This window comes from Echiichthys vipera, assembly GCF_963691815.1.
Source record: "Echiichthys vipera genome assembly, chromosome: 13".
NCBI lineage: Eukaryota > Metazoa > Chordata > Actinopteri > Perciformes > Trachinidae > Echiichthys > Echiichthys vipera.
Genome location: NC_139838.1, coordinates 28,814,093 through 28,827,130, shown reverse-complemented (window position 1 = coordinate 28,827,130; position 13,038 = coordinate 28,814,093). Strand labels below are relative to the sequence as shown.

The window sequence follows — 13,038 nt, the reverse complement described above, 5'->3', positions numbered from 1 at the left end:
CGTTCATGTTGTGGCGTTGTGTCATGGTGGTTTGCGTCCATGTCGTCTGTAATCGTTGCTGCATGTTGAGTTTGAACGCACCTTTGAATCAGGAGGTTTAAAGGACCCACAATCCACCTGGGGCTGCAAAGGAAACACGGGTTGTGCTGCAGCGCGATGGATCCATCCGCTCAGCACCGACTGGTAAACTGGTAGATTACGTTATATTTCTGAAAATACAATAATCCTGATTCATATTTGATCGCACATACGTTTGGTCTCAGCTTCGTGAGTCGGCTGCGCTGCGGAAGAAAACTTCTTCTTAACGCATTAAAGCGTTTTCTCATCAACGGGTTCGTATGAAACTTACGAAATATCACGTTCAATTTAACATCGTAGCATTTTAAGAATAAAGTCGTAATCTTTTGAGATTAAAGTCGTAAAATTTCTAGAATAAAGTCGTAACATTTCGAGATTAAAGTCGTAGCATTTGGAAAATAAAGAATTAAATTTGACAGTTTGATCTGAGATTTGAGAATCTGCTACGTTGCGATGGATTAACCTCATTTGCATAAAGTTGGGGTTGAGGCATATTTATGCAAATTCGGATACGGCGAGTGGTCGGTCGACTCGTCGGACTGTTTCCATCGTGGAGCGTGCGACCGACTCTCCTGGAGTAGAAACCACTGATCCAGTTTCATCTCTACTGGGAAAGCACACGTTCAGAATTTGTGTCTCGTACCTGCGTCGTGTGTCCGACCTTCAAACGACGACGAACATCAGCAACAGATGAAAAACATTATAGAAATGAAAATAAAAGGTAGAAAATAGATTTGGAAAAGACGTGAACACACGTTCTGGTGCAGCTTCCTGTTCAGAAGTGCAGCTGCTGCTCCTGTGCAGCGTCGACAAACACAAACACTGGAATGATCCGGGCAGCAGATGTTTGTCGACAGCCGTGGCTCGGCACCAAGAGGACCTGAGGTTTGCTCTCTCAGAGTCCCGGTGTCGGCGCTGCACGGGGGTCAAATACATCATGTGCAGAGGAAAAACTGTGGCCGGAGTTTGAGCTCCTCAGGGAGCTTTAAAGCCGACGATGAGGTCTGCAGACAGAGCAGTGAAGCTGCTGCGTGCATCGCCTCAAACGACCTCTGATTACAAAAACAAGAGGTTTGACCTGCAGAGTTCTGCGTCTGAAGCCTGAAGAGTTCGACTTTTTCCATGGGAATTAATGGGAATATATGTTTATGCTCCTAGAGGACACTATAGCACAGGTTTATGCTCCTAGAGGACACTATAGCACAGGTTTATGCTCCTAGAGGACACTTTAACACACGTTTTAGCTCCTAGAGGACACTTTAACACACGTTTTGGCTCCTAGAGGACACTTTAGCACACGTTTATGCTCCTAGAGGACACTTTAGCACATGTTTTGACTCCTAGAGGACACTTTAGCACACGTTTTGGCTCCTAGAGGACACTTTTGCACAGGTTTTGGTTCCTAGAGGACACTTTAACACACGTTTATGCTCCTAGAGGACACTTTAGCACATGTTTATGTTCCTAGAGGACACTTTAGCAAACGTTTATGCTCCTAGAGGACACTTTAACACACGTTTATGCTCCTAGAGGACACTTTAACACACGTTTATGCTCCTAGAGGACACTTTAGCACATGTTTATGCTCCTAGAGGACACTTTAGCACACGTTTATGCTCCTAGAGGACACTTTAACACACGTTTATGCTCCTAGAGGACACTTTAGCACACGTTTATGCTCCTAGAGGGCACTTTACCTCACGTTTTGGCTCCTAGAGGACACTTTAGCACGTGTTTTGGTTCCTAGAGGACACTTTTGCACAGGTTTTGGCTCCTAGAGAGCACTTTAGCACGTGTTTTGGTTCCTAGAGGACACTTTTGCACAGGTTTTGGCTCCTAGAGGACACTTTAGGTCACATTTTGGCTCCTAGAGGACACTTTAGCACACGTTTTGTCTCCTAGAGGACACTTTAGCACGTGTTTTGGTTCCTAGAGGACACTTTAGCATAGGTTTAGGCTCCTAGAGGGCACTTTAGGGCACATTTTAGCTCCTAGAGGGCACTTTAGGGCACATTTTGGCTCCTAGAGGGAGCTTTTACACACATGAGATCTGCAGACAGAGCGGTAAAACTGCTGCTCGCCTCAAACGACCTCTGATGAGAGTAAAAAAACAGAAGGTTCGACCTGCGGAGTCGTGCGTCTGAAGCCTTTCTTTGTTTTCAAGTGAAAGCTCTGGAAACAGAACCTGAGGATCGGCGCTGACGGAGAACGGCTCCAACACGAGGAAACAATCTGAGATGGATTTCCGGGTCCGATGTAATAAATTCTGTGTGAGGTTTGGAAGAGGAAGTTGTTTAAAGTGGCAGCGCTCGGTGTGTCTTTTCCATGACGACGGTGAAATTCCCACAAAACGCTGGAAAGACGACAAACAATAAATTCACCCAGGATTCAGAGACTTCACGAACGCCACGACTCATTAAAACGGAACAAAATGAACAAACTGCAGCTGAAAGTGTCTTCAAGGCGTCGAAACGAGTTCAGACGGATTAGAAATCACAGAAATGAGCTGCAGCGAAGCTCGGAGTGATAACGGAAGTTAAAGCGACAGCGTCGGAAAAATATAAATAATGTTTTAAACCCTCCATGCGTCTTTCTGCGGCGGCCATTACGGGGCTTCAGTGACCACAACCACAATGTTACGTTGTTTTCAGACGGGAGGTGGCGCTAACATTCAAAATAAAGTCGTAGCATTTCGAGAATAAAGTCGTAATATTTTGAGATTAAATCGTAGCATTTTGAGAATAAAGTCGTAGCATTTTGAGATTAAAGTCGTAGCATTTTGAGATTAAAGTCGTAGCAATTTGAGAATAAAGTCGTAGCATTTTGAGATTAAAGTCGTAGCATTTTGAGAATAAAGTGGTAGCATTTTGAGATTAAAGTCGTAGCATTTTGAGATTAAAGTCGTAGCAATTTGAGATTAAAGTCGTAGCATTTTGAGATTAAAGTCGTAATATTTTGAGATTAAAGTCGTAGCATTTTGAGATTAAAGTCGTAATATTTTGAGATTAAAGTCGTAACATTTTGAGATTAAAGTCGTAGCATTTCGAGATTAAAGTCGTAACATTTTGAGATTAAAGTCGTAACATTTTGAGATTAAAGTCGTAGCATTTTGAGATTAAAGTCGTAGCATTTTGAGATTAAAGTCGTAGCATTTTGAGATTAAAGTCGTAACATTTTGAGAATAAATTCGTAACATTTTGAGATTAAAGTCGTAGCATTTCGAGATTAAAGTCGTAACATTTCGGGATTAAATCGTAATATTTTGAAAATAAAGTCGTAATACTTTGAGCTTAAAGTCATAATATAATAGATATCCGTCATCAACACTGGACTAAAATAACCACTAGCGCTGCTTTGTTCCCGTCGTGAAAGTCCAAAATAAGTCCGAAAGCCAAACGGCGGCGAGTCTGGATTAATGACATCATCCAGAGGAACGCGCGTCTCCGTAAATTTCACTTCCTTTAGCACTGAAGTAACAATTTCACTGTGATTTAACGGCGTTAAACGGATAAAAAGTAAAAACCGAAATAACAGGATCCTGGTGATGATTTGTAAAAAGTCTTAATTCGTACTTTGTCGGGTTTCTCCGTAAAGCGTCAAGCAAACGACTTTAAAAATGTGCGTTTTCTGAACTGAGTTTGAGATTAAAGTCGTAATATTTTGAGATTAAATTCGTAGCATTTTGAGATTAAAGTCGTAGCATTTCGAGATTAAAGTCGTAGCATTTTGAGATTAAATCGTAATATTTTGAGATTAAAGTCGTAATAATAGAATAATAATATAGTAGAGTTCGGCTTCGCTAACATCGTAGCTGCTCCATCACGGGACTCTCTCTCTCTCTCTCTCTCTCTCTCCCTCTCTCTCTCTCTCTCTCTCTCTCTCTCTCTCTCCCTCTCTCCCTCTCTCTCTCTCTCTCTCTCTCTCTCTCCCTCTCTCTCTCTCTCTCTCTCTCTCTCTCTCTCTCCCTCTCTCTCTCCCTCTCTCTCTCTCTCTCTCTCTCTCTCTCTCTCTCCCTCTCTCCCTCTCTCTCTCTCTCTCTCTCTCTCTCTCTCTCTCTCTCTCTCTCTCTCCTCCTGCTCTTCGTTCACCTTTAAGTCCAGGACTCTGAGTAGGTTTTAGTGCATTGACCTTTATTCTCCTTTAGCTCCATAAACCAGTGACCTCGGCTTCACTCGTCCGTCGTCCGTCCGTGAACATGTGCGATCGATCTGCGGCCGACGGCACTAAAGTCGTGGAAAATGACTAATTGCGTTGGTATTTGTGAGAGAGAACAAAGAAAAACCCTCAACTTCAGTTTCTAAATCTGTCAAAACCCAAACTGTCACTGAAGACACACACACACACACACACACACACACACACACACACACACACACACACACACACACACACACACACACACACACACACACACACACACACACACACACACAGGAATCACCTCACAGCACATGTCCTGGCTTCCTTTTCAAACATGTTTTCTCACACACACACACACACACACACACACACACACACACACACACACACACACACACACACACACACACACACACACACACACACACACACACGGGTGCAGTGATCTCCTCGCGGTGACATCATCGGGGGGTTAAGCGTCAGTAATGAATCTGAGCGGTTTGGACCTGACGAACAACACCAGGAATTATCCAGAGCCGCCAACGACCGGAGAGACAAGAGACAAGACACCGTTACAGTTACAGAGGAGGCGGTCACTTTAGCACACGTTTATGCTCCTAGAGGACAGTTTAGCACACGTTTATGCTCCTAGAGGACACTTTAGCACATGTTTATGCTCCTAGAGGACACTTTAACACACGTTTATGCTCCTAGAGGACACTTTAGCACACGTTTATGCTCCTAGAGGACAGTTTAGCACACGTTTATGCTCCTAGAGGACACTTTAGCACATGTTTATGCTCCTAGAGGACACTTTAACACACGTTTATGCTCCTAGAGGACACTTTAGCACACGTTTATGCTCCTAGAGGACACTTTAGCACATGTTTATGCTCCTAGAGGACACTTTAGCACACGTTTATGCTCCTAGAGGAAACTTTAACACACGTTTATGCTCCTAGAGGACACTTTAGCACACGTTTATGCTCCTAGAGGACACTTTAACACACGTTTATGCTCCTAGAGGACACTTTAGCACACGTTTATGCTCCTAGAGGACACTTTAACACACGTTTATGCTCCTAGAGGACACTTTAACACACGTTTGTGCTCCTAGAGGACACTTTAGCACACGTTTATGCTCCTAGAGGACACTTTAGCACACGTTTATGCTCCTAGAGGACACTTTAGCACACGTTTATGTTCCTAGAGGACACTTTAACACACGTTTATGCTCCTAGAGGACACTTTTGCACACGTTTATGCTCCTAGAGGACACTTTAGCACACGTTTATGCTCCTAGAGGACACTTTAGCACACGTTTATGCTCCTAGAGGACACTTTAGCACACGTTTATGCTCCTAGAGGACACTTTAACACACGTTTATGCTCCTAGAGGACACTTTAGCACATGTTTATGCTCCTAGAGGACACTTTAGCACACGTTTATGCTCCTAGAGGACACTTTAGCACACGTTTTGGCTCCTAGAGGACACTTTAGCACACGTTGATGCTCCTAGAGGACACTTTAGCACACGTTTATGCTCCTAGAGGACACTTTAACACACGTTTTGGCTCCTAGAGGACACTTTAGCACACGTTGATGCTCCTAGAGGACACTTTAGCACACGTTTATGCTCCTAGAGGACACTTTAGCACACGTTGATGCTCCTAGAGGACACTTTAACACACGTTTTGGCTCCTAGAGGACACTTTAGCACACGTTTTGGGGGGACAGAGAATTTAAGGAGTAGTAGAGGTGGGACTGAAGGTGTCGGTGGAGCCCAGAGAGGGCGTTAACGGGGTGCATATCACAGAGATCCGGGGGAGCGTGGGTAACGTGGACGGCGGGAGGGAGTCCCAATAATCCAGGTGGGAAGTGACCAGAGCATTAATGAGGGTTTAGGTGGAGGGCTTTTTTTAATTAATGGAAATTATCGGGAACATATGAGGATGAATGGGAATATATAAGAATTAATGGCATTTAAAGTGAATAAATGGAAATTAACAGGACGATCGGCACTCCCTCCACACATCAGAGAATTCTGCTTCAGTGTTAAATTATTTACATTTAATCTAAACTTTTTTAATGTTTCTCGTATCAAATTAATCAGATTTTGATATAAACACGAGTCACTTTGCAGGAAAACGCGTTAAATCCACATTAACAATATTTAAATAATGATAAATAAAATGTTAAATCTCTCTGAAAGGATCCGTCGCCCGACTCAAACACATTTCAAAAGTCTGAGTTCTTCTGCAAACACAGATGAAATGAAATGAATGAATGCTGGGAGGCGGAGAGGAAAAGATGCAGATGTGGGATGCTTGTCGCTACGGAGACGCGTAAACACCGTCAAAAACACGGTGGCTGCCAGAGAGATGACATCACCGGCGAGGCACAGCTGCGACACAGAGAGACGGGGAGAGAGAGAGAGAGAGGGAGAGAGGGAGGGGGAGGGAGGGAGAGATGTTTACCAGGCGAACACATAAACAACAACAGAGTAACAACAACAACAACAACAACAGGATGTCCGCGGGGGAGGGGAGGAATCGAACCGAACATCTGTGGGGTAGAAATAACGTTTGCACCCAACAAATGTGCATCGTTTCCACATGACTCTTAAAATCTTCACGTTTGGAGCGGTCGGTGTTTTAGGAGCTCTCCGTCGTTATGGTTTTACGGTTGACTCTGTGGATAATCGCGTAATCACGTGCGTCGTAAATGCTCCGAAATGTGCCTCATCAAACGTCCCCGGGGCCAAAGGTGACGTCTTAAAAACGCTCGTTAAAAACCCCGAACGTTCATTTTTACAGCCGTTAAAACAGAAACGTGTGAGAGGCTGAAACCAGAGGACGTTCACCGTTAAAGGTGCGCTGTAGCTTTAAGAAAACCCTTGTTTTTGGCGACGCCGGTGGACGTTTGTCGCTCGTTCTCGCCTCATCACGTTGGAACCGCGCTCTGAAATGAATCACGATCATATTTACGAGCTCGCTGTTTGAAATCAGCCGACGCCGCGAAGCAACCGGCGGCTCTGAGACACAGCTAGCTTCGGTAACAGCGAGCTAACATTAGCAAGTGAGCTAACATTAGCAAGCGAGCTAACATTACCAAGTGAGCTAACATTAGCAAGTGAGCTAACATGAGCAAGCGATCTAACGTTACGCTGCATGGGTCTGGCGCCGGTCGCTTGGTAACGTTTTACAAACGCCTAGTTAGACACATCAACTCGGGAAACGGGAATTAATGGGATTTAAAGTGAATATATGGAAATTTACAGTAATATACGAGTATTAATGTGAATTAATGGGAAATAAAACGCTTATACGTATGTGAAATAATGTGAATATATGGGACTTAATGGGATTTAAAGTGAATGTTGGGAAATTAACAGTAATATATGGGAATTAATGATAATTTATGGCCATTAATGGGCATTTAATTAATGTGAATATATGGGCATTATTGGGAATTACCTGAAATTCAGTGGAATAAATGGTAATTAATGAGAATGAATGTGAATATATAGGAAATAATGCTCTAAATGGATTTAATTTGCATTAGTATTGCAATTGTATTAGTAGTATACGGAACAGCCAGTTTAGGTTACAGTGAGCTAACATTAGCAAGCAAGCTAACGTTACGCTGCATGGATCTGGTGTCGGTTGCTTTGTAACGTTAGCTGATAAAGTCGTTTACAAACACATTAACTCCCCATCACTGCTGTTACAGGACGGGGGCCAACGGGAATTAATGGGATTTAAAGTGAATGTAGGGAAATGAACAGTTATATATGAGTATTAATGTGAATTAATGGACATTCATTGGAATTTATGGTAGTTAATGCAAATTTATTTGAGAGTTGATGAGAGTTTATGGGAAATAAAACGCTTATACTTATGTGAAATAATGTGAATTTATGGGACTTAATGGGATTTAAAGAGAATGTAGGGAAATTAACAGTAATATACAGGAATTAATGTGAATGTATGGCCATTATTTGGAATTAATGGGCATTTAATTAATGTGAATATATGGACATTATTGGGAATTACATGAAATTCATTGGAATAAATGGTAATTAATGAGAATTAATGTAAATATATAGGAAATAATGCTCTAAATGGGTTTAATTTGCATTTACAGGAATACATGGGAATTGAATTAATGGGAATAAATGAGAATTAATGAGAAAATATGTAAATTGTGAGCTAACATTAGTTGAGCAGAGGTGGTAAAAGTTGAGGCACATGTGATATAAAACAATATAAAGTACAGTGGAGCGATCAAACACAGTATATTATGGTGTTTTATAGTAAAGTGTCGTATGTTTATGAATCATATGTAACAGAATAAACTGATGTGTCCAAAATCATGAACTGGGAGTCACTCAGTGGTCCAGAAAGAACCACGGTCCCTGAACGCCCCTCAGAGACGCCACAGAGCCCCGACTTGTTTCTAAACGACTCTCAGTCTTAACGACGTCATCCTCGTTCCCATGGAAACGGACGACACGAGATCCAGGATGACCTCTGAGGCTGCGTCCATCGCCAGGCAGCCAACATAGCAACCGGCCTGGCAACCAGCCTGGCAACCGGCTGTGGTGCATTTACCCGACAACACGGCGTGCATTCATCAGGAAACAGAAAGTGGTGACTGAGCGTTTCATTCAGGGGGAGTTTCGGGCTTTCCAGCGGATAAATTCAATCATAAGAAGTGAAAAATGTCTTTTTATTTACTGAGCGCAGAGTCACGCCCGTCAGATTAGACAGAAACAGACAGTGTGAACTTTCTGGTTCTGGACAAACGAGGTTACAAAGTGCGTTTTAACTGGATTAACCCATGTTTTTGTTTTAAAACGCACACTTTTCTCTACGTTGGGGTCACTTTGGCTGCGTTTCCAAGCCCTAAAAACATGTGTGAGTGCAACCGTACCGCGTCTAGGAGCAGCACGCTTGCCGTCCACGGCCCGTTTGGGAGAGGTGGGCTTTTGTAAAGCACGTTTGCACATGTACGAGCACGAGCGTGCGCACGTGTACGAGCACGAGGTCCTACGGTGGCTCTGAGGTAATTTCCTGTGCGCCTGTTGGGACGTAGAAAAAAGAAGGAGGGACCATGCGCGGACATTTCAAACAATGGCGGTGAAAGGTTCACGTTGGTGTGATGCGGAGGTGGAGTGTTTACTGCAGATTTGGTCGATGAAAAGATTCAAAAACAGTCGACAAGACGCACAAAAACTCCGAGGTCTACGGAAAGATCTGGAAACAAAGCCACGCATCGCCATGACGTCATCAATGCGTGTGACGTGTTACGGCGTGATGACGTATAGGCAGCAAGAAGCATTCTCCGAGGCCCAGGTAGTGTGAGTACAAACGGGCCTGGAGGGGGGGACAAGGACCCTAAAGCACGGGGCACGGGACGGAGGCACAGTGGGAGGGCGCCCTGAAAGTTATCCGTACAAACAAAGGGTTTAAAAACGTCCTCATCATATGAATCAATGTTTATTTTGAACATTGATTTGTTAAAGATAAGATTTTCAGTGAATTCCTTCAAATAAACGTCCTGTTGCTGAATCATTGAGGGTATTTTCGACGTTCTTGTGTGTGTTGACTGCGGAGCCTCTTAACGCGGCGTCGTCCTGCAGCATTTTAAATGTTATTTCCTAAAATGAGCTTTTAAACGCGTCTCGTCTCCTCGGGGCGCAGCAATCACTGCGTTCATGATGTCAACAATAAACACAACATGTGCGCTTAACGTTTCCCTCCGGACCCTTTCTGTTTCTGTTCTGATGCTGGAAAATAACACACACACACACACACACACACACACACACACAGACACGCACGCACGCACGCACGCACACACACACACACGCACACACGCACGCACACACACACATGCACAGACAGACACACACACAGACACACAGACACACACACACACACAGAGACACAGACACACACACATGCACAGACACACACGCACGCACGCACACACACACACACACACACACACAGACACACACACACATGCACGCACATAGACACACACACAACCATACACACACACACACACACACACACGTGTTCCCAGACTCTGTTACGAGTGGAAACAGGAGGAAACGCTCCCTCTGCTGCTCGTTCCCTGCAGCACATTTCCAGGTGGAGGGGTTTCATTTAGTATCTCTCTGTAACTTCTTTTATTTTTTCACGAGTGTATTTATTCGTCATTTGTTCAAACAGCAGGTTTTGCGCTCTGTGGACTTTAAAGATGATTCATGCAGATTTGTTTTTGTGTTTGGTCCCGAACAGAAGGAGCGAGAGCAGCAGATCCGCGTGCAGGTGGAGGGCGGCCTGACCACCTTCACCCAGACGGGCCTGGCCGCCGGGCAGGATTACACCGCCAGCATCACCGGAGAGGTGGACGGCCGCAGAGGAGCCGAGAGCAGCGCTGAATTCACAACACGTGAGCTTCTCTGTTACTTTGACCTTAACTCAGGAAAAGTCTGGACATTTATGGAGAAAATGGTTTTTTTTGCCAAAAATGTGGAAATTTTCAATGAGTATTAATGGTAATTTATATTTACAGTATGTGAACTGATCTGATATATGTAATAGATATGTAATATATGGGATTTAAAGTGAAATCATGGAAATTAACAGCAATATATTAGAATGAATGGGAATTAATGGGAATTATATTAATGGGAACTCTTTGGAATACATGGTCATTAATGGGAATATATAATTATTTATTCAGAATAGCCCCTTGAGATGCATCATCTCATTTTTCGAGGGGGTAATTAATGGGAATCAATGAGAATCTATGGAAATTAATGGGAACATGAACACGAGTGAAAGGAGCCAGTTGAGGTGGTTCAGGATCATCTGGTAAGGATGAACCCTGGGCGCCTCCCTAGGGAGGTGTTCCAGGCACGTCCAGCTGGGAGGAGGCCTCGGGGAAGACCCAGGACCAGGTGGAGAGATTAGATCTCCACACTGGCCTGGGAACGCCTCAGGATCCCCCAGTTAGAGCTGGTTAATGAGGCCCGGGAAAGGGAAGTTTGGGGTCCCCTGCTAAAGCTGCTGCACCTGAGACCTGATCCAGGATCAGAGGCTGAAGATGAGATGAGATGAGATGAGACCACAACAATATATAATATTTGTAAACGTTGTCGACTCAGGTTATAAATGAACTCTTTTCAGGCGGCTGTTTGGAGAAAGTTTCCACCGTTATTTCAAGCATAAGATTGAAACTTTTTACGAAATGTGGATTAATCCTCTGCTGAAAATAGTCCCCAACAAATGCCCCATTTTTCAATTTAAAGGAATTAATGGGAACTCATTGGAATACATGGAAATTATTAATTAATTAATGGCAATATATCCACATTTTATCATTTTAAAGACTGTTTAATTGATAAAATGATCGACGGATTCATCGATAATGAGAATAATCCTCCATCTGCTTCGTCAAAAAAGCAAAAGTAAATCGCTTTTTGCTTACAAATGTATGAAAAGTGCAGTTCCTGGATAGAAAACGGAGCTCATGACCAACTTATTGACCCATGTGAGCGTCTGAAATCACCAAAGTGGCAGCGACACTTTAAACATCTGCCCCTCGCTGCCCGTCCTGTGAAAGACGCCATCTGTGGCAGCTGCAGGAGGCTGCGGACAGGAAGTCGTGCAGCAAGGTAAAGAGGAAATGTGCCGAGTCAAGGCTGCACGGTGAATTTAATGCGTGTGTGCCGTCTCTCCCACTGCTCTTTACATCTGACATGACACCCTTTCAAAATAAGACTTCCAGGTCCAAACGTTCCATCGGAAACAAAACACACGGGCAACGATCGTCTTTTACGATGCTGCTTGGACCTGAGATCGTACTTTGAAAAGATGTTAAGTCACGACTTAAAGACCAGATAAAAAGCGCCAACGGTGTCCTTGTTTCTCCTTTATCTTCAGTCATCTCTGGTCCCACCGACCTCCGAGTCGTCAAGACGACCTCCACGTCCGCGGTGGTCCAGTGGGAGGAGTCGCAGGGTGAGATCGACAGGTACCGCCTGACCGTCACGCCCAACGACGGAGCAGGTGGGAGCCAAGAGATGACCGTCCCGGCTGGCCAAGACTCCGCCCACATCCAGCAGCTGGAGGCGGGGCGTTTGTATGACATCACACTGGTGGCGGAGAAGGACGCGAGTCAGAGCGAACCGGCAGCCACACAGGTCACTCCGGGTGAGTCGGAACAGGGTTTATCTATGAAATCTTCTTTTAGATCCGCAAAGTTCACAATGAGTACGTTCACATGCACGCTTAAGAGACGAAATACGCGGGGAGCGGCTGTTTGACCCGCTGCGCCGGTGTTTACAGCCTCTCGGTTCATTACAGCGTCAAACGTTATGAAAGACTTGGGCATCAACAGGTTTTTGATTATGAGCAAACATCACAACGGGGAACATGAACAGGAGTGAAAGGAGCCAGTTGAGGTGGTTCAGGATCATCTAGTGAGGATGAACCCTGGGCGCCTCCCTAAGGAGGTGTTCCAGGCACGTCCAGCTGGGAGGAGGCCTCGGGGAAGACCCAGGACCAGGTGGAGAGATTAGATCTCCACACTGGCCTGGGAACGCCTCAGGATCCCCCAGTTAGAGCTGGTTAATGTGGCCCTGGAAAGGGAAGTTTGGGGTCCCCTGCTGGAGCAAAAGCTAAGAGGCTGAAGATGAGATGAGACCACAACGGCGTTTTTTTCGAGTAGGTGGTTAAAGGAACGAAAGAGCGAAGCTGCGTGTGCAAAGGTAGAAACAAGTCCACCACCGTTGGAAGACT

The 13,038-nt window shown here is 44.5% G+C and overlaps 1 protein-coding gene across 3 annotated transcripts in view; it reads left to right on the top strand.

Annotated features, from left to right (window-relative positions):
• LOC310955762 (tenascin-R-like) overlaps positions 1-13,038 on the top strand; it is a 50,917-nt gene that overhangs the window by 18,850 nt on the left and 19,029 nt on the right. For all 3 annotated transcript variants that reach the window (XM_083925779.1, XM_083925780.1, XM_083925778.1), the window contains exons 7-8: positions 10,531-10,684; positions 12,181-12,450. In XM_083925779.1, coding sequence (XP_083781905.1) covers positions 10,531-10,684; positions 12,181-12,450 — 424 coding nt within the window. The remainder of the gene's footprint in view (positions 1-10,530; positions 10,685-12,180; positions 12,451-13,038) is intronic.